Here is a 23,019-nt window from a genome sequence, read left to right on the forward strand (position 1 = left end):
GATAATGATACCCTGTTTGCCATTCCCAATAACAATCTATTCTAAGATATATACTTTTACACCATAAATTTGCACATTACCAGTTAGTTCTGTCATAAAACATTCTTTGCAAATTGTTTCCCCAACGCAACAGGTGCTTTTGTGTGGGATTTTTCTCGTAGCATTCTTCCCCCTACGAGGACATTTTCACCTTATGAACAATAAGCAATTCCACTATAGATGTGATTATTATAGGCCTGAAGTCATTCTGTTTTTTCCTAGTAACACTGCAAAATCTTTCTGTTGCAGACTTAGTGTCAGGTACACTTCATACTGCAGTAATACAAGATTACATTTTTTAGTGAACAGGAGAGTAGAGTTACTTCATTCACAATTAATTTCACGACGCTCACGGGTAGCAGAAGGAAGTGACGATCGAATAAGTATCGTTGCGCAACTCATAAAATTTGAAACGAAGAGAGTCGAGTACCAATGCTCAAAAAGATTTAATATTCTCCTTGTTTCCTTATTTTCTCCGTAGAAATTATATTTTCCTTATAATGTTGTTTTTCCGTAATAATTTACCCTTGGACCGTAATGCCGTAATCGTCCGGGGAAATCCGTAACAGGTGGCACCTCTGCATACCAAAGGTATCACTTTCATTCACCGTATTGCAGCAGCACTAGAGCGGAAATACGCATCACCGGCTGGAAACTAAGGGATCGACTGAAGTCAGCAGGTGTGCGCAAGGTTCGCAGAACTATCACTGGCACGTCGCCCATGTGAATTGCATTCGACCACTGCCAGTGACGTTTCTGTGGGTGACATCAACCAACCACAGGATGCGACAGTGGTTGTACTTGACTGCATTTCCATTAAAGCTTGAGACCACCCACAGACAGCCACTGTGATGTGGTTGCAAAGCGCTACGTGTGAAGGCAGCCTTAGCCTTCAGGACAGAAAAATTAAAGTCAAAGGACTAACCTAGAAAGGGACCAGCTTTGAAATTTTGAAGCCATAATTCTAAATTACACAGAAACTTCTTCAAACAGACAACAAACCCATCTAGCCAATGAATATTTCTTAATTCTCTGGCAGAAATTCATGGGCATATATGGAAAAATTGCTTCTCAAGGCAGACACTGACACTACAAAAGAAATATCACTGGATAAGTTTTCTGTAAAACAGTCAAGGTTCCAAAAATAATGAATGAGAAAACAAAACCTCTATATCTGAATGTTGCAAACAATGTCTACTGATAACACTGTGTTCACAGGATGCTCAGTGTAAGAAAAATATACAGGGACATTATTTTATCTATTCGGGGAATTCTCACTCGCCCAGTCGCCTGCGCTCCGAGCCTGTCTCTCGCCAAGCAATTTGCTGTTATGCGCTTCTCGGCACCACAATCTCCCCTCCTATGCAGTCTGCTGCAGTGTAAGGTTTAGTTTAGTCAAGTGTTCATGTGTTTAGTGCTCAGTGTATTGTTCGAATGACATTTTCATTAGATGAGGGTGTGTATATACAGGATACTTTCATAAAGTACACGAAATCTCATGGGAAAATGCGCCGGCCGCATTACGGCCAAGTGTCTGGTATGAGACAGGCTTGCAGCGCAGGCAACCGGGCAAGTGAGAATCCCTCGAATAGATAAAATATGTCCCTGTACATTGGTCCACCTTAGTCGATGCAGAAATGTGGACCAGTTGTGTATTTTTCTTATACTATACAGTCAACAACCCAAATATGGGATTCTTGTATTGAAAAAATGCAGATGGTGTCTCCTTCAATGAAAGACTCCTGATGCTATTACACCAAACGTGTACAAGGATAAGAATGAAGCAGTGGAAACAACAGAAACTGGTGAGGGGCTTTCAAGTAAGGATGCAGTCAGGCAGCTGAGAGAAATTAAAAATTACTTATCCATAGCAGAAAACAGAAGATTCTTCAGAAATAGAAATGCACCTAGAAAATAAACTTCAAAGTGCTGTAACATTTCTTAGAAGTGAAGAGGAAAATTAATGGCATGTCTTATTTCTGATATACGAGAAGTTTCAATGTACACATTATTGCACTCATAATTAAGTCCCAACACTATCTGTTTTATATTACTGTATTAGGCCTCCTACTATGACACATCATTTATTCTTCGACTATTATTCTTGTATTAATGTTCATACACTGTGAATGTTTATACAGAAAATGGGTCCTCAAATAAGATCAAGTTTTTCTGAACAGCAGACACTTCTTATTACCAGTCATTTTGAAAATCTCCATTCTCTATTGAGAAGTTTAGCTGTAAAATAAAAATGACCTAAAGAGGCCTCCAAATATTCCTATAAAGCATGAGAAATTATTTCCTTCAAAATTAAATTGTCATAGAATTATAGGATTAGTTTATAATATCGCTGCATGTCCATCCAAGACGTTTATGAAAATTCTTTCTTGTTATTCTGCTTTGAACATAACATTTTCTCTCAAACTGCCACCTGATAATCTCTCACACTGTCATAGTTCTTTTCACACTTGGTCCCAGCAACAGCAAAATGAAGATCATAATGTCTGGCAGTCGTTAAGAAAAACAGAGCGAGTTGGCCAAGCAATCAGGGGTGCACAGGAGTGAGCTTGCATTAGGGAGGGACATAGTGGAGTTCGAAGGCTAATGCCAGCAGCCTCGAGGAGGGTTTTCCATAGCTTCCGAATTTCAAACCAGGTTAAATTATGGCTACGGCTGCTGCTTTCCCACTCCTAGCCCTTTCCTCTCCCGTCACCGTAATACCTGCGTCGATGTGACTTGAAGCCAATTGTAAATTGTCATTCCGAAAAATGGTCAATCTGAACATGCAGATAAGGATGCATGAATCATGGACGCAGGCAAAATAAAAGAGCTGGGATAAACTTACTCTGAATGTGACACATACCGGCCCCTCATGCCGCCATCAAAACCACCTCTTCCTCTTGGTGGACCACCCCGGCCTGGTCCACCTCGGCCTCTACCACGCTGGAACCCTCCGCGTGCTGCTTGGTCTTCCATGCTTATGCTGAAACAATCATTAAATGCAGGTTTTAACATACTGAACAGTCCAAATGAAGTGACAAAATTTTATATTAAGTCCGATCAGTCTTCAACACTATCAAATGCACAGATGTTTGTTGACATGTTGCGCAGGCACAGATTGGCTTGCAAAGCAGGGCAACAAGTATGTACACTCACTTCAATGATTATTAGCAGACTGGGAATGCAGAACACACAGAATGCAATTAAACTGCTAATACAAATATAATAATTATTAAAATATACAACTTCATTCAGGCACAACGCTTTTGTAGTCCATTAACAAGCAGCATCAGAAGTAGAATATCTAGCTTCCAAATCTTCATCTGCCGCGTGAGTTGAGTCAGCCTTGTCTGTCACACCACCAAAGTCACTGGACGTTACACCTACAATGGTAGTTTCCTCATCTCTTTCATCACTAACCCAACCAACATATATCATATTCCTTCCAAGGTCCTGCTCCATTAACCCGTTTAATGGAGAATGTGGCATATGATGCATCATAAGTTTCTTCTCTGGTGAGTGATGTAGCTTTCACCTCTGGAGTACCCACCAGAACAAGCTTAAATTTTCAGGATAAACTCTGCCTTGTGCTACTCTCGTAGGATTTCATTCATTCAACTAAGCAGAAAAGGTCACAAACGCATCAAAAAGAAACGTTCCCTGGGTTACAGAACACTTAAAACTTACAAACCCGTGATTAATCCACTCTCACACATAAGGCAAATGATTAGATCAGTAGTAGTCGTGTCATAGGTTAGTGTGAGATAGAGTTTATCTCACTTGTTTGTGTCATGTCGAGTGTATGTGGACATTCTGAAGCATGAATTATATTTCTATGGTGAGTTATTGACTTTTATAGCTGATAAATGAGTATTGATTAGACAGTAGTATTTTCATGGTGTGTATGATGTCCTTAAGTGCATTTTGTGCAAGATACCAATAGTCACTCTGATGTTATCTGTGAAATTCTAGAACTTAAAGACAAAGAAAACAACCTAACTACAGTCCAGCCGCTGGCTGTCCGGCCCTGACAGATTGTGATGAAAAGAAAAAATAAGAGTAGAGAAGAGTATTACCAACCTGCGGCGATTTGAAACTATACATATAACCTTGAAAACACTACTATAAATTTACATTGTGCCGTTTGATTTTAATATTAAATCATTGAAACCTACACCCCTCGTCGCTTTGATATTATTGTTTTAATTAAAGTTGTGTTACCACAAAGAATACTAAGAGTTCTGCTAGTGGCAGAATAATAGTCATGGTTTGCAATGCCTGACGTCACTGGCGCGCCAGATTTAAGATTTAACAGCAAGCACCAATCACCGTTCATGTCGCCATGACTCTCTTGTACTGCTAGTGCGGTGATGCCACTTCTTTGAAGAGAAACACGTGGCCTCAGTTGCTCGCTAGCTTGCATGAATTGTATGCGTTCACTGAGTGTAAGCCGCTTGTTTTTGTTATTGTGACATGGCCAGCGGATCATCGACGAGTAAGAAAAAAATCAGTTGTTATAAAAGCCAAAGCCGTGAATTTATATACGGGCTACGTGAATATTTTGAGAAAGAGCGTGATAACGGTGGGCCTCTTCTTCCTGTTACAAAAGCGGTGGATCGAGTTTGTGACGCTTTAAAAGTAGGTAGGGCAACCGTGAAAAGTGTTACGAAAGAAAAGTGTCCAGTGGATCTTAATACACCTTCTGAAGTGCTGCGTACTCCTAAAAAACGAAGACCAAGACATTGTCCCAAGACATCACTAGATGCATTTCAAAAAGATGCGATAAGGCAACATATTTATAGTTATTACAAGAGGAGGGAATTTCCCACGCGTGATAAATTACTTGACTCTTTGAAAGAATCTCGCTTATTCAGTGGAGGAAAGACCAGTTTAAGTAAAATACTGAGAGAACTTGGCTTTCGTTGGAAGAAATTTTCAGGGAGAAAAGCTGCGATGGAGAGAAGTGAAATTGTAGCATGGCGAGGTAGATTTTTGAGTGAAATTCAGAAGATTAGTCCTGATAGAGTGGTGTGGTTAGATGAAACGTGGGTGAATGCCGGACATTCTAAAACGGTGGCCTGGACAGATGAAACTGTAGCAGGGACTTTCAAAGCACCTATTGGGAAGGGAAGTAGGCTTATTTTGCTTCATGCAGGTGGTGTTTGTTCCAGGAGCTATGCTTCTATTCAGATCAAAGAGCACTCGTGATTATCACGAAGAAATGAATGGGATAACTTTCACAACGTGGTTTAAAAATTCTTTGCTACCAAACATAAGTCCCAATTCCGTAATTGTTATGGACAATGCCTCCTATCACTCCGTGCAACTAAACAAAGCACCGATAATGAAAGACAGAAAAGATATCATTCTGCACTGGTTGGTGGGAAATAATGTACCGGGGATATCTGCAGAAATGACAAAGGTGGAGCTGCTACAGAGCGTAAAACTCCATAAGCCTAGATTTTGCACCTACGAAGTGGACTCCATCGCTACGGCTCAGGGTCATAGGGTAATTAGGCTTCCTCCTTACCACTGCCACTTTAATCCAATCGAGTTAATTTTGGCACAAGTTAAAAGATATGTTGCCGAAAATAACAAATCTTCCGTCTGACTGATGTTGAACGCTTAGTGCACGAGGCAGTCAAACTTGTTACAGTGGATAAGTGGAAAAGTGTTGTGAGTCACACCTGGGAGGATTTACACAAGGCAAAAGAAGCTGATGGAATTCTTGAATGTCGAGTGGAAGAAATTATTTCCCTGGATGAGGATGATAGCAGTGACTCCAGTAATATTAGTGACAAGGACGAAGACACCGATATTTTCGGAGAGTGTGGCGTATTCCCTTTCGATTAGTCCCTGTGAGTACATCATTTGTTTCATTTCATTACAATATTTTATTATTTCGACACTACTGTTCTATGAGCATTTTGAAGTTTTATTGTAACAGCGACGTTTTTATTGCCACGTTGATACTATTTTCAGGTTTTTTAATTCTGACTTATTAAAATTACGGTGATACTATTCACACAGTTTGGTTTTAATGTTGTTATTTTATATTACGTCTATAGCCTACTGTTTTTGAGTTACGGTTATTCTATTCTCTGAGTGTGCTTAACTTTGCCTGCAGTGTTTTGTTATTATCTTTACGCTGTTTTGGAGTGCAGTTAATTTTAATTGGAACGTTTTATTATTATGATTACACTAGTGTTGGTTTTCAATATATTAAGAGGTAATTTTCGCACATTTCCGTCGCATTAACACAGAATCTGATCTACGTATACGTGAAATATTTTAGGTGTGTGTGTTTGTTTATATCGTATGGTTCAAAATCGGCAACACTGTCTGAGAAACATCAGGGCCGGACAGCCAGCGGCTTGACTGTACAGTCCGTCTCACCATGTTTGAGAGATGGAGTACACAACATTTTCGAGCTTTGGTTTCAGTAACGCACTCCCTATATGAACAAATGTACAAAAATTAACGTTGCTAAACTGGCATAGTTTAGAAGAAATGTAATAGGCCTAGCATAACGGTTTGTTATAAATTTGGCTGATGACACGTATACTGATGACAACACTGACATGGAAGGAATAGAACTGCAGGATACGAGTAAATTGTGAGCCTTAATGCATGATCAATTTTCTTTTTGTGGATTTGTTGTATGTATTATGTTTCTGTTTAACCCTTTGAGCGTTGCGTGCTATTAGGGTTTTCCTAATGCTGAGCGCCAAGGCTAGTTCCCGGTTTTTGCAAGCTTTTGTTTGATCACTTACAGTTCAGCTGTCATTGTAGGTAGAAACTTGAAATTTTCGTTATTTTTTTACTAATATGATTGCCTATACGAATAAAGCCTTACCCAGTCCATTTATGACCATTAGTAAACATTTGGCAGCCAAAACCCAAAAATAATAACTTTACATTGCTGCTCTGCTGCGCCCGTAATATTGCGAGCATGACATTCTTCTGGCATTATCAACACAATACTCCCAATGTTGACATAAGAAGTCATTCACCGGGCGAGTTGGCCGTGCGCGTAGAGGCGCGCGGCTGTGAGCTTGCATCCGGGAGATAGTAGGTTCGAATCCCACTATCGGCAGCCCTGAAAATGGTTTTCCGTGGTTTCCCATTTTCACACCAGGCAAATGCTGGGGCTGTACCTTAATTAACGCCACGGCCGCTTCCTTCCAACTCCTAGGCCTTTCCCATCCCATCGTCGCCATAAGACCTATCTGTGTCGGTGCGACGTAAAGCCCCTAGCAAAAAAAAAAGAAGTCATTCAAACTCCGTGGGCGGATACACGCATCTCTCTGCAGTAGATAGGAGCTTACGAAATGATAATCTGTTGATTCATTCATGAGTTATTGAGATAAATAAGACTCTGCTTTACAAGCTGCACTGCAGTATGCCCGGCGTGCAAGCTAGCAGTGAGGCCCGTGTCAGGGATGAGTAAGCTACAGTATGTCGACCGCCAGTAAAGCGCGCGATCTTACCGAATCCGAGGTTGTAAGAGTGCTATCCACATTAGAATTGGAAGATGAATATTCGGATTTTAGTGATTTCAAGAATAATGATGATAGTGATGATAGCGATTATATTGAAAGTACAGAAGTTGTCCAAACAGCCGGGGAAAAACCGCTTAGACTGACAGACACACATTTTATTTCCCCTGTACCACCCACCCCGAAGAAGAGATTTCCCGCCAGGTACTGCCATGTGTGTTCAAACACCACGCTTGATGAGAAAAAGAGGAAAGAAAGTAGATATATGTGTAAAAAATGCGATGTTGGACTGTGTACAACCCTGCTTTGGAAACTACCATACCCTAGTAAGGTACTGAAGGAGATGAACTTGTTTCGTGCGAATGAACACTTCCAAAGAAGACATGCTGATTTGAAAAAAATGTAGGCTACCGACAGTTTTGGAATTACCAGTTTTGTACAACCCTTGACTAACTGGTCTGGACCATTTTTTATTTTGATATCAAACCAAGATGTATAGGAATTTTTAATGCATTCTCAGTGTTTTATTTTGAATAATATTTTACCGTAAAACTTAGATACATTTTTTACTCATTTTAGACACCCCTGAAGTATTGGTGCTTGAAAGTGGACAGCTAGGACCACCTGTAGCCACTGAAACATGTAAGTTGAGCTTTTTACTGTTATTTTTAATTATTAGTTCGATTTTTGTTCAACTGTTGGCCTTTTATGTTGGACAACCTTGAATTTCCTGCGCAACATATAGCTAATTTTGTGTTAGAAAAATCAGTTTAGGACCTTCCAGATTTAGTATAAAGATATATGACAAGCAGGCAAGAAACCTCTGGTTTTTCCCATCTTATTTCAGACTTTTATGTATTGAAGTTAATTATTAAAAATAATTCAGCACAGGGCTTTTACAAAAGAAAATTTATCTCAGCAATGAAAAGGTTAATTGAAAATAAAACAGATGTTTAGCAATAAAATTTAAGTAGAACAAAAATTTTTTAATACATTGCGAACATGTTTATTGAATAGTACAACCTATTATGAAGATATATTGAAAATTTCATTCATTTTGTGCCTAAAATAAATCTGTAGTAAAAATAATAATTAATTTATATATCCAAATGAGCCAAAAAAAAGTCTAATTTCACTAGTTTCATTAATATATCAATACTTACTAAATACGGTACAAACGTCCTTTACATAACACATGACATACTACAAATAATAGTAATAATAATAAAATTCAGTAGAAGTATATTACAATGATGTAAGTAGGAATGGCGTGATTAAAAGAAATACGAAATACTCGATCAAATGAAAAACCACGCATTTTCTCGCTTTTAACCCTTTCCCATGGACTACTTTTGACTCACTCTCTGGCGAAACCTAGAGTAATAATTTGCTTGTCAGGTATAGATGTAGAGTACCTTCACTAAATAATTTATTCTGTAAAAACCACTTCAGATATCGCTTTCAAATTTTTTAACAATGGAAAATACACTTTAGTTATTCTAAAACGATACAATGAGATCACCTAATTACACGCAAGACCCTCACCCCTGTTCAGAATGATACATAAAGAAGCATCCAATATGGTGCATAGTGTTAAACTGCTTGTTCTTGGCATCAGTCTGAATTCCTGGACATGATGGGGCTCTTATTTTCTTACTAATGCAGAGACCCACGAATTCATCCTGAATCCCCCAATTTATTTTATTTTCAGGATGGATCAGTCGGATGAAGATATTAAGATAGCAAATCATACTTCCTCTCGGACATACGAATTATAATCAATTTCTCACTGAATGGGATTGGAAGATAAATTGACATTAGTTGGAATATTATGTAATATGTATGTTATATTATGTAATTAAGTTGAGGCTCATATTACTAATAGCCTAATTACTTCTCCAATGAAACGTAAATACCGTAGAGTGTTTTGATGTGTGCGATGCCATAATTTCAGAAACTTCTGATATAATCCGGCAAATGATTGGTTAATAACCTGATGTATGTATGTTTAGTCCTCAGCCCGAAGGCTGGTTGGATCCTCAACAGTTCCGCCATCAGCTGTCATAGATGGCCTAGGCATCACTGAAGAGGCGTACTAGGGAAATGAGGAGTGAGGTAGTTTCCCGTTGCTTTCCTCACCGAGCCACAAGTTGCTATTACACATCAGTCTGCCAAGCCCACTGAAATGCATGCACCAACTGACCCTATGAGCAATATTTTCACACCATTCATAGCAGGGACTGGCTGCAGAAGGAATGGCATTACTAGCATTACTCATACCTCAGTCACTTTCATTTTGTCAAAGCTAAGGATAAAGCTGAGACAGGTCAATGAAAGTAACAAAATTGCTCTAGCCCATACCAGAAGACATAGTGCACTGTAAACACTAGGTCCTGCCAGCAAAGGCACAAATACCTGATATAATTAGCACAAATCAACCTTAAAATAAATGGTGGTAGTGCAACACGTTCATTTTGCTTATAACTTCTTTACTATTCCATAGGCCTACAGTCTTGATAACTTATCAACTGTAACACATTTCCAATTAATTAATCGAAATACCAGTAATAATGATCTGATAATAATAATAATAATAACAATAATAATAACCTGAAATTAAGTGGTGGCATAAAATATCAAAACAATATCTTCATTAATGGTGAGGTAGTGAGTCCTCCAGAGGTTATGTTCACTCTCTCAAAGGAACAAGAACATTCATGACTCTCACTTTACTAAAACGAAACCTTCTTTAAATTGTTGGTCACATTACATTTTGACAAGATTTTCCATCTCTACTGTGAGCACGGAAAGCATTCTGTGAATGAAATGCAACATATTCAGCAAAATAATTATCCACCATCTATTTAGGAATAGGCCTTAATTGTAATTCTAAACCAGGTCATACTACTATTACTAAGTGAGCCTCTGAAAAATGTGCACACTGCTAATTAAAAACAGTGCATCAGAGTAGGGATCAAATAGCTGGAATACTGTGATGAACCAGTGTGTTACGTACCAGCAGTATCAGGTAATATAAAATGAAACCTGGAGTATAAGGGGCACTTATGAAGTGTTATCTATGAATTGGGCCCTTAATGTCCTGTGCCGTTTTTTGATTTCCCTCAAATTCATATCCTGTCCCAACTGCTTCCCATACCATTTTTATTATCATAACTACAACTTCAAACTCACTACCTTGCATTTGTCAACATATTGATCTCATTTATAACAAATATCCTCCACACTCAACTGGTTATGAGCAGCCACGTTGCTGTAATGTGTTTACATTCAGTCACCTGTCTCTTCTATCTATGAAAACGTATAAAAGAACACTTTATTTTAGGATTCCGTGCATGCCAGTTGTATCCAGGAAGCGTAGGGAATTCACTGGTTCCAAAAATTTATATGTTTAGCTGAAAGATGGCAGAGGAAGTCTGTTTGAAAGTCGGGTACGCCTTATTATGCAACCCACGGGAAAGAGCTAACGAACTGAACTACGCTGCCAATCTAACAGTCCGAAGTTCAAGAGCTGGAATGACCATGCCGCAGACAGCTGTGCTCCGTGAACACACTTTGCCTTTTTTCGGCGGGGAGGGGGTCGAATAGTGGAGAGTCCCAGGGCAAATCTATGCTCTTTTACTAATCTGTTTCCTAGGAGTACCAGATGAGCCAGGAAATCTCATTTCACTACACTGGCGGCGGGAAAATCTATCTGACTTGGAGACAAAATTTTCCTCCCAAGCCAGAGGAGAAAACCCCTCTTCACTGCTAATTTGGAATAAAATGAATGTAGAATTTAATAAAAGTGAAGAGGAAGACGCTTTTCTTAAGAAACGGCTTTTTTCAGGGTTGAATTATGAATTATTTAGTGAATTGTGGTGCTATATTTAGGAATAGGCCTTAATTGTAATTCTAAACCAGGTCATACTACTATTACTAAGTGAGCCTCTGAAAAATGTGCACACTGCTAATTAAAAACAGTGCATCAGAGTAGGGATCAAATAGCTGGAATACTGTGATGAACCAGTGTGTTACGTACCAGCAGTATCAGACAATGTATGAACCAGAGGAATTGCATGCTAAAGAAAAAGTTTTCTAACTGCCCAGCTATTTCCTGCCAACATTCAGTCAGGCTGTTTTACTCGGTACGCAACAGTAATCCCCTCTATCGGAGTTAGGGCACCATAAGAGGCAAAGAACATCACAACAAACAATGGTCAATGTAATGTTATTGTTGATCAATGTTATGCGCTTTCGATATTGTAGGCCTTCACATTTAGTTTTCTTCCGACTCTGAAATACTACTCTTATCATAGTCGGTACGGTAAAACTGAATAAAACATAAATGATCGGAAATTGTATTCTCTATAACTTTTGTTATGTAGTACTTATCTATAGGACCAATAACGTAGGTATTTAAAAATTACATTTTAGGCACCTACCCCTAAAAGTACCATTTTATCCAGGATCAGTAAAATGGTTTACAGCTTAGACTATTTTCTTCTTCCCCGACTCTATACACCGATTTTCATTGAATTTTGTTCACCCATTTTCTTGTGGCTTGGCGTTGATGTGGACTTAGGAACAAAAATCGAAATTCATAAATATCTGTGATATCATAGCCGGTACGTTAAAAATGTATAGATATAAATTATCGGAAATTTAATTCTATGTAACTTTAGTTATGTAGTATTTATCGATAGGACCACTAATAATATAAATATTTGAGAATTGAATTTTAGGCCTTCCCCTAAACTACTATTTCACTCAGCGTGAGTAAAATGATTTATAGCCTAGATTGTAGTGGCTCACCCCCCGACTTTACATACCGATTTTCATGAAATGTTCTTCAGCCGTTTTCTCGTGATGCGTGTACATACAAGCAGACACAAAAATTATGGAAAAGTAAAATATGCATTTCCTTGTTACTGTGGACATGACCGATACAGAAATACCATTCTTTTCAAATTCTGAGCAATGTACAGACAAAACTCTTATTTTATACATATAGATTTGGAAATTTTACTTCTCATGAACATCAACAAAGAGTAAAGACAAAAGGGAGATTCCAGAAGACATTCAAAGATGAAATGAAATGGCGTATGACTTAGTGCTGGGAGGGTCCAAGTACAAGCTCGGCTCGCCAGACTCAGGTCTTTTGATTTCACGCCCGTAGGCAACCTGCACGTCGTGATGAGGATGAAATGAAGACGGCACATTATTGCATGCTGTCACGAGTAACAAATGCAGACTCAAGTGATGAGAACAGATGGATACAGCCTGGCCTAACTAACATTGTTGGCTGAGGCAAGCCTAAATGTAACTTAGAAGCCTCTTTTGTCAGTCATTATTTTGAAATATATTTCAAGATAGCTGTTCACAAGAGGGAATTTTCTTGTCAGATTGTTGGTATGATGGGCAATATCAGTTCCCACACTGTTTATGGATGCATCCAAGTTTTTGACAATGCTGTTTGGACTTTCAGCTGTTTTGGACGGAAAGTCACCTGCTGCTCTGCGACAAAGTAACAGCTGGATTCTTTCTTCAGACAGCTACGAAAATATGAGGTTATGGTCATTGGTGGTACAAAGTATTTTTGATAGGGAAGTGTAGATCTTTCACCATTATGTTTGAAGTGTAAATACAGTGGACGCCGCTTATTATGATCACTCTGGGTGGCAGGTAATTTGATAACATTAACCGATTGATAACAGTAGCCAAAAAATAAAAATTGATAGATAGCCTACTTCATGTCGTTGGTCCGTATTGAACTGAGATAACATATAAATTATACACAGGAGAGTTTCCCACCTATTTAATACTAAGTTGTATTTACAACGTTATTTACATTACATGGAGTACATGAGACTTGACTGGTGGGAGCAACATCATATCCGGTGTATCTCAGCCAATGAAAATGCTACTGCATGCTTGAGCAATGGAGAATGGCAGTGCTAAATTACATTGGGTTATAAAAGTAAATGAACTTCTGGGGGCTGGAGGGTGGGTCCCTGACTGTCACAGTGAACACATATCTCATGAATATGGTATTCCACAAATTTGTACCATTTCAAATCGATTATAATGCTATAAAACTTAGGCCACACTTACTGAATTTCTACCCAAATTCAAATTAAGAGTTCCAAGGTTTACCTTAAGAATCGGACAATTATTTCTTGAAATAATGGTAATGTTTCAACACGCGATTTGAGGACCTGAACACAAGGCGTATCACAAAACATTTAATAAAGCAAGACATGGCAAACAAAACTTCCCAGACATGGAGTGAACAATCTGAACTTGACTGCAGTAGTGTTGGTTGTCGTGTATGCCCTGCTGGAGCCAGGGAATGGTCACATAAGAAGCAGAATACTGGCTGCAAATTGCCTTGGAGTACTAAGAGTATGTACTAACGTGGACTGAGGAACATCGTAGGATCAGCTGTCGTAAGTGTAAGGAATTATGTGCTCTGAAGGTCAGCAGTCCTGGTTTGTATCTGTCCACCTGTAGCTAGCTAGTGTGCGGGGTGGCTAGACTTACGAGCAAACATGAAAGTAAGGTAAGTCTTTCAATAAGGATCATAGCCGTCTCAGGTAATACCAACAAGCTGGACCAGCTGCTGTGAATAGGGCAGGGACTTGTAAACAGGCAGCAATTAGCGAGTGTGGTCATTCATGGTTGAACAAAATTGTGTGTCCGTGCGCATTTATTGGGTCATCCCAAAATAAGAGAGACAGTGTTTTATTCGTAATAATACTAATATTTTTTCAGTAACTGCAGGCTAAAGGAAGTCAAGTGTATCACACTACAATTTTCGCTAGGTGTTCTGCGGATCCATGTTATGCACCAAACTGTATGTGGGGCTAGTCCAAGTTCCACATCGTCAATCATAGCTCAGTTTTTACAAATTTCGACACAACATTTGAGCACTGCCTTTTGGTGGAGACTAAGGGAATTTTAAAAAAGTCAATTCTGCCTATACAATAGAGTGCATTAAACTCTAGTTACGGTTACCAGTGTTGTTGACTTATTTGCTGTAACCACATGCTACCAGCTGTGTTATGCTGTGCTCAATTCTTTTTGCAGTCTTTGTGATATTTTGTTTTCTTTAAATTTTGTAGTCTAGTACTTATAAATTTATTATTTAGTATCTTTCAATAGTATAGCTTGTTGTATGTGGTGAATAGTGTGGAGCAAGATACATTCGTTAATTTTTCTTTTGGTAATTACATAGTAGGTTAAATTTAGGCCCATGTGTGAATTTTTTATTCTATGATGTCAATGCCCACATTTAAGGACGAAACTCCCAAGAGAAGAAAGCCTTTGGGATGTGGTACTCCATTATGGAACCAGGCCTGGAAAATTATTTGCAATAAGAGTACATCAGGAGGGACAAAGATTAACAGTGCGCCTCTCTTGCCCATGGCAAAAACCGTTCAGAAAACAGCTAATGCAACTAAGATTGACAGAAGCAATTATAACCACTAGGAAGGAGAAATCCTTTTCTGAGGAACAGGCAGCAGGGCCAACCAAACTTCAAACACCAGGCAAGAAAAGGAATAAACCTAAATCAGTAATGGAATTAGATATTTTCCACAAGATTCAATTGGTCGGCATATTTATGCCTATTACTACAGAAAAGAATACCCTACTCTTTTGAGAAGTTGTTTTGTTCTCTTGACAGCAGTAGCCTTTTCAGTAGGAGCAAATCTTCCCTTTCTAAAAATAGTTCAAAATCCGGGTTTTATGTACAGGAAGCTTAAAGGACATAAGCGTGCTGATGGAGAAACGCAACACTGTGATGCAGCAGTGCAGGTTTTTTTTTTAGAGAGATTGTTAAGGAGACTTTTGATTCTATCGTATGCCTGGACGAAATGTGGGTTAATTTCTCATTCCCAGGAAAAAGGCTGGACAGATGACTGAATAGAAGGCACTATGCCAGTACTTGATGGGAAGAGGGAGAGAGGCAGAATCATAGTGATTAACACCAGTATCATATCAAAATGCCTGTATATGTTCTGGTCTAAGAAAACTGGAGATTACCACGAGGAAATAAATAGTGTAACATTCCAGAAATGGTTTGAGGAAAGACTGCTCAGCAACTTACTTAAAAAGAGCATAAAAAACTTGGACAACGCCTCCTACCACTCTGTCATTGTTGACGAAGCACTATCAATAGCGACTAGAAAGAACAACTTGATCAAGTGGTTGAAGGAGCACAATATTTAGGTTCACAATGACATGAGGAAGGAGGATCTCGAGCATCTTGAGACAAAAAAAAAAAAAAAAAAACAGTTACCAGTTTACGTGGTAGATGAAATAGCCAGGAGGCATATGTATAAAGTAGTTCGCCTTGCACCATACCGCAGCTACCTGAACGCCAAATGATCTGGGCACAAGTGAAGGATTGTAGCCACAAATAACTGACTCTTCACAATTTTGGAACTTGACTCATTTTGGAATCTGTAGGCCTTCTAAGCGCGGAAGATGATTGCAAGACACACAAAATCCGTGATAAGTGAAGCTTCAGAGAAGGGAAGCATCACAGACTATTATGTTGGAGAACTTTATTATCTCAGTCAAGTGAGACAGAAACCTCAAATGTAGGATTTCCTTATGTGAGAGCAAATCTATCACCAACATGAGTACATTTAAATCGCAAGTAGAAATGTCATTTTCTCGCGTTTTATCCGTTCAAGCATTGATCTATTTTTATCTTATAGCCTTACCTTCTAACTAATAAAAAGTCCTTATACAGTTGTTTAGCACTTGTATAGTTATACAGTGAATAAACCCTGTATAAGCGTTGTATATTTTTCTTCCTAATAAACGTGGTATATGCAATGTATTACTATACAGCACGTATACACTCTTTCCAAGTCATAGGAATCTCTTCCTGCAGTTCACTGACGTATTTCGCACGTTCACCGCATTTATGATCGCTTCTGCTGGTTATCTACGAGCGAAACTTCCAGAAAGTCGCGCAGTAGCATGGCATATCGAAAAAGCAGTGGCAACACAAAGTGAGACAGCTGGAAATTGGCTTATATTGATATCAACATTTCTTCAGCTTGCTTGTATAATGAACGCCACGAAGGAAATGGAAAAAATTAAGAAAAGATCATAAGGTCCTAACTGGCATAGTGCAGGAAATGTAAGCAGTTGTAACTGAATCGATGAGTTGAAAAGGGTACACATTCCAAAATCCGTACATTTCAGGAGAAAGGAAAAACTGTTTCGTAGCTAAAAGAAAGGTTTGATCAAAAAAGTTTCTATTAGGCCCGATTATATAAAGCAGTTGATCCTAGATCAAGGCGTAAAACTGATTCTAGATCACACTGAGTCTCAAATTTGTGTTGTATAAACATTGATCCGACATCACTTTTCCTTAATCTTAAATCAAACTTGATCCAACAAATTCCTTGGATCAAGCCTTGTGATCCGGATCAAGCAGTGTTCTTGTATTGTATGCCACATATATCAATGTGAAAAGAAGAAGGCTGTAGCGAAAAACTGCCATAACAATAACCATGGTAAGAAAATTTTAAAAAGGTGGGTTCTCATTATTACCGGTATTTAATATGATAAACGGATTTTTATCGCAATTCTGTCTTTGAAATACAGATGTCTGACTTCTCCGATTTTTCTTCAGATGACGATAATGAAGAATTTCGGCGGTCTCTTCGAGTATTCCAAGAAAGAGGAAACCCATTCTTAGAACTTGGCGACAAAGCTTTTAAAATGAGATTCCGTCTAACCCAACACACTGTCAAGGTTATGGAAAATAGACATCGAGACTCTCTAATGAGACGATTTTATAGAAACCAGCCACTTTCTCCGATGATCCAGTAATTTATGGCCAGGTTCTGGAATGACAGTTATCTGTAGATGCGTAGTTATCAGTGACTTAACATGGTGATACGTTTAAAATGAGTTTACGAAACAACAGTTACCGGTTTCTTCACAGTTATCTGTGCAACGACTGTTACATGCAGCCAGTGCTGTAGTTACCTCTGTTAGAACCGATTCCAACAAATTAGTTCCATAAACATTAGTAAGTGATAATGAACTGACTATAATATATTTACAGTAATTCATAGTAGTTTTTACGTGCTTGGGTGTGCAGGAGTTGACAATATTTCGGTCAGTACATTTACTTCCACCTTATCACTTGGCTTTAGTCACCGATTCCACCTATATGATGTAAATCTGTCCCAGCTGTTTCAGTTACAATCTCCTCAGAGCATGGCGCCTCTACTGTAGATATATCTTCCAATATGGGAAATGATTCATCAAATAAAATAGAACTCGCATCAAACGGATTTTCATCCGGCTCAAATTCATCTTTCAGTGCAGCTATAATGTTACGATTTATTTTGTCAGGCTTTGAATCATGGGTCCCACCAACAGTTGGTGAACACCCAATTTGAAATTATGGAGTATTTACCATTAATATTTACATTTGTACTAAATAATAAATTCCTATTTTTGCTTGTTTTTTAGTTATTATATCTATTAACCGGTAACGTGAGATCTTACTCCCAATAAACATAAGATCTTCTTTAATTAAAAATCTCGCAGGGAGCTGTAGATTATATTACCTTTTTATCTGTGGACTTCGTTAGCAGAGTATTTTTGTCAATGCATGTTGCGTGGTCAGTGTAAGTAAAACATGTCAAATGACTAGTCCGTTGCAGTTATTAAGAAATACAAATCCTCAGTTCGAGGAGTACATTAAGGAACTACTAATGAAAAATGTAGTGGTGTGACTATTTCCTTTTTGCTATTGGAGATTGCAGTTTGTAACGCTTTCGTGTTGTTCAAGTTATGCCATGCACGTTTTTCATTTATATTAGCATTATTTTTGTTTACACTTGTGTTCTAGATCAGTGAAAAGTGATCTGTTTGGTAATTGCGATGTATTTGTATAATTTTACTGACGACAATGATCAAGGTGAATTTTAAGGCGATGTCTGTGTACTGTGAAAAACAAATAAGGGGAAATATAACTAATTTTTGCATTATTAGATCAGATATATTCATATTATGAGAGATTACATGCTGAATCAGATTGACTGAAATGACTGTGTGTACATGTTTGCCAACCAGTTCTCATTATAGAAAACTTCTGCTAGGGAAATAACGTGACTTTACTACCAACATACTCTTGATTAGTACGAATTTCCCACATGTTTACGACGTTGCCAAGCCTAATTCTATGATGATGGATCAAAGTTGATCCGGATCATGAGATCCGAAATCAATGTTGTACAACACAACGAACCCCTTGGAAAGGATCATTTTCTGATCTCGAATCAAAATTGATCCCGGATCAGCTATGTTTATACAACCGGCCCTTACGCATTTATACATCATATATCTGCGTATTCGACTACAAAGTATGGAAATCATATTACGTACGGTTTTCAAGTTATACCATTTTTATGTCACGGAATAGTCCATTTTTATACTCAAATTTGAGAAAAATCTAGAGGAAGATAATGTATAATAAACTCGCAATTTCAAAAGTCTACTGAGCAGTAACACATTATTACACAAAAATATGCCCAACCATCACTTCTTTTATAGTTATTCATTGTCATTCCATCTCCTTAAAGTGTTTTACTTTACGAAGATGTCCAGCTTCCAAAACCTCTAAATGGTGTATGTCTTCTATATTTAAAATATTGTGAAGATCATCAACGTTATCGTCCATTCTTTCAATGTGTGTTCCATGTTAAATGGATAAGTCAAATATTTCACCACGATTATATTACTGCAGACAGTAAATACCACAAAAATAAGCTGCTTGCTCGTTTCTGTTTACAGTACTTGCTGCTATACAACACTTATACAATAGTCCTGGTCTGTATAAGCAATTCAATGAATAACAGATGCATACACAAGAGGAATATACACTGTTTATTAGTAACGAATTTCACATAAACTTTGTATAAGTTATACACCGTTTATTAGTAAGATGTGTTATTGTTCATCTTACGTGAGTTATGAATTTTGTTACAAAGAATAATTGATTCTGAACATTAATTCAAGTACATACATTTTTGTTCATGTTGTATGTCTTGAATCAGCTATTCGTACTCCTAACAATCTGATAAAATGTCAAGAAGAAACTCATAAAAACAGAAATATAGTATAATGCACCACATGAGCCTTGACTAAGTGGTGTTTGTGTTTGAAACCATCCAAACATTCATATTGCAACTGTGTACACCATTTCAGTGTAGTGCAAATTTTAGTATTGGGTAGAATAGCATATTTTTAACTTAAATCTTTGCTGTTTATTGAACGACAATATGTCACAATCAGTTCAAAGCACTGCGTAATGACCAGAATAAATAAGAATGAATTCACTCCTCAAAAAAAAAAAAAAAGGTAGGTGTAAAGGAGATCAAGATTCATTATTGGGGTCAAACTCGCAATGTGACATTTATGCCTTATGGGGATATTTTGAGGCTGAAAGGGAAAATGGAGGCAAACTGATATATATGTTAATAAAGTTGTACAAAGAACAGCACAGGTTATGAACATCACCGAAAACTCAGCACTAGGCCATGACTCATGATATCATTACTTCTCGCAGCCCAGTACTCGCTACATTAAGCTGCGTGCGGAAAGACTGTCATTTGTTTCCACGCTTGCGGCCTTCTCGGAAAGGATGTTGTGAAGCGGTGATAAGAGTTGCCAACCTCTGTTCTGAGGAACTAATGAGTGAGGTGCTTTGATATCTGGTGGTAGTGATTATTGTTACACAAATGGTCTGGACTGGTTCTTGCCGTGCGGGCGGTTACAATAAGATCTGGACAAGACCATTGGGGGTATAGTGCGCATTGGTATCACCCAAATATCACTATAAAATTTGTCACAAATGGAACATAATAATTGCTTTTACGCATATCAAGTGAAAAATCCCTGGCAAATTAAGAAATATTTGATTTTTGGAGAATATTATATATACGTACTTTACCACTTTACAAGTACATTTGGTGTTGCGCTCACAGCGACACACGTATGTCTTTTGTCTTACACTTTCAACGATTTCGTGTGTGATATCTGTGTTCACTGAAGTTCTTTGCTTTCGTTTCATTGCTTCACTTGTCAAACATCATCATTTCATGAATTGTATCGCGATATGCAATATTTAATAGGCGACAAAATGGTATGGCCAATGTACATAAGAAAAATTCAGTGGACTAGTGATTTATTGGTCCAGGGATCGAGCTACTTTCGTTCGAACAGAAATAAAAATATTTATTGGTCCAGGGATCATGCTATTTTTCTGTTGACCTCCATTTTGCTGTTTAAACAAGCCGCTTTAGTCATATGGACAAAGATAATGAGAATCTACAGACATAGCACTCCCATTCCACAGTGCTAGCCCTGGACCTGAAGAAAGTAACAAAAGAAGACACCAGCAGCGAATGGACAAAGATAATGAGAATCTACAGATATAGCACTCCCATTCCACGGTGCTAGCCCTGGACCTGAAGAAAGTAACAAAAGACGGCACCAGCAGCGCAGTACGTCATAAACCAGTCCTGTCTACAAGCCTTAAGTATGTTTTCATATTTCTCAAATAACGACGGTATTTCTTAATTTGCCAGGGATTTTTCACTTGATATGTGTAAAAGCAATTATTATGTTCCATTTGTGACAAATTTTATAGTGATATTTGGGTGATACCTTTGCGCATCATACCCGACCATTGGTCTGGGCGGTTAGAAGCCGCGAAGCGGCCATAGGCCCCTAGTTTCATGCGGAAACACAATTGGTCTGGACTGGTTCTTGCCGTGCGGACGGTTAAGATAAAGCCTGGACAAGACCACTGGTCTGGACTGGTTCTTGCCGTGCAGGCGGTTAGGATAGGATCTGGACAAGACCACTGGTCTGGACGTTTACAAGCCGCATTGTTATTTTACACAGTGTTTTTTGTTTGTGCTTTTATTCAGCCGGGGTTGGTGACGCAATGAATTTATCAGCATTGATGGCAATGACGTCACATTCCATTCACGTTGACCAATGAGAATGCAAAACTTTAGCCATGGACAATGGCGGCTGCTGCCCTTTATTAGGTTATAAAAGTAAATGTACTTCTGGGGGCGGGATGGTGGGTTCCTAGATATCGCAATGACCACATCTCTTCTGCATTGTTTTCACTTCTTTATAATGTTATAAACGTTGGGCTGCAGGATGTCAAGTTATTCCCTCAAGATCACAAGATTAACCTATCGTTGGTCAAAGGGTGAGCGCAGCACTGAACTTCTGATAGTATTCTCCACAATATGAAATTAAATGCAGATGAGCATTTGAATCACAATTTAGCTGAATGTTATGGTTTCAGGAGTTGAGTAATGGCAGTGGTGTGTGGCAGTGCTTCTTTACTCTCTAACGCATATTTAGGAAGCAGAAGCATACAAAAATGAACTCAAGCAATTCCTGAAGCACCAGACAGAAGATATTCTTCCTTTATGCTAGACTGAGACAGACAAACCCAACCCAAGAAGTGTTCTTACTTACATCTAAAGAACTGAAAGAGAGACCATGTAAATCTGCAAAATGCAACCATTTTCTGTATTGCTTTCCTTTTTTTTTTTTTTAACGTCGCACTGACACAGGTAGGTCTTATGGTGACGATGGGACAGGGAAGGGCTAGGAGTGGGAAGGAAGCGGCCATGGCCTTAATTAAGGTACAGCCCCAGCATTTGCCTGGTGTGAAAATGGGAAACCACGCAAAACCATTTTCTAGGCTGCCGACAGTGGGGTTCGAACCTACTATCTCCCGAATACTGGATACTGGCCGCACTTAAGCAACTGCAGCTATTGAGCTCGGTTTCTGTATTGCTAGTGGCCAGCTACTATACAGACAATCTTCGTATTGTCTGCGATAGAGCATGCATCCTGTCTGTCTGAAGGGTGGCCACATTGCAAGCAAAAAAGAAAAAAACAAAATTTGAAAATGTCATGACATGGGCTAGATGTACCTCGTCTATCCTTGATGTGATTATCTATATATATATAAAATAAGAGTTTGGTCTGTACATTGCTCAGAATTTGAAAAGAATGGTATTTCTGTATCGGTCATGTCCATAGTAACTAGGAGATGCACTTTTTACTTTTCCGTAACTTCTGTCTGTCTGTACACGCATCACGAGAAAACGGCTGAAGAGAATTTAATGAAAATCAGTATGTGAAGACTAGGGATGAACTGCTACAATCTAGGATATAAATCATCTTACGCTGAGTGAAATGGTAGAATTAAATTTCTGATCATTTATGTCATACATTGTTGCCAAGTCCATATCAACGCCAAGCCACAAGAAAATGGGTGAACAGAATTTAATGAAAGTCGGTATATAGAGTTGACTAAGTTATACACAATTTTATTCGCCCTGTATGAAATTGTAGTTTAGGGGAAGGCCTCTAAAATTTATACCTGTTATTAGTCCTATCGAAAAGTACT

General features: G+C 38.4%; 1 protein-coding gene across 7 annotated transcripts in view; it reads right to left on the reverse strand.

Moving 5' to 3' along the window:
* The window catches only part of LOC136885199 (uncharacterized), a 117,029-nt gene that overhangs the window by 88,266 nt on the left and 5,744 nt on the right, over positions 1-23,019 (reverse strand). For 5 of the 7 annotated variants that reach the window (XM_067157618.2, XM_067157619.2, XM_067157617.2 and 2 more), the window contains exon 2: positions 2,885-3,022. In XM_067157618.2, coding sequence (XP_067013719.1) covers positions 2,885-3,022 — 138 coding nt within the window. The remainder of the gene's footprint in view (positions 1-2,884; positions 3,023-23,019) is intronic. The other 2 variants (XM_067157620.2, XM_067157616.2) reach the window with 1 other exon arrangement.

Source organism: Anabrus simplex, chromosome 14 (genome assembly GCF_040414725.1).
Source record: "Anabrus simplex isolate iqAnaSimp1 chromosome 14, ASM4041472v1, whole genome shotgun sequence".
NCBI lineage: Eukaryota > Metazoa > Arthropoda > Insecta > Orthoptera > Tettigoniidae > Anabrus > Anabrus simplex.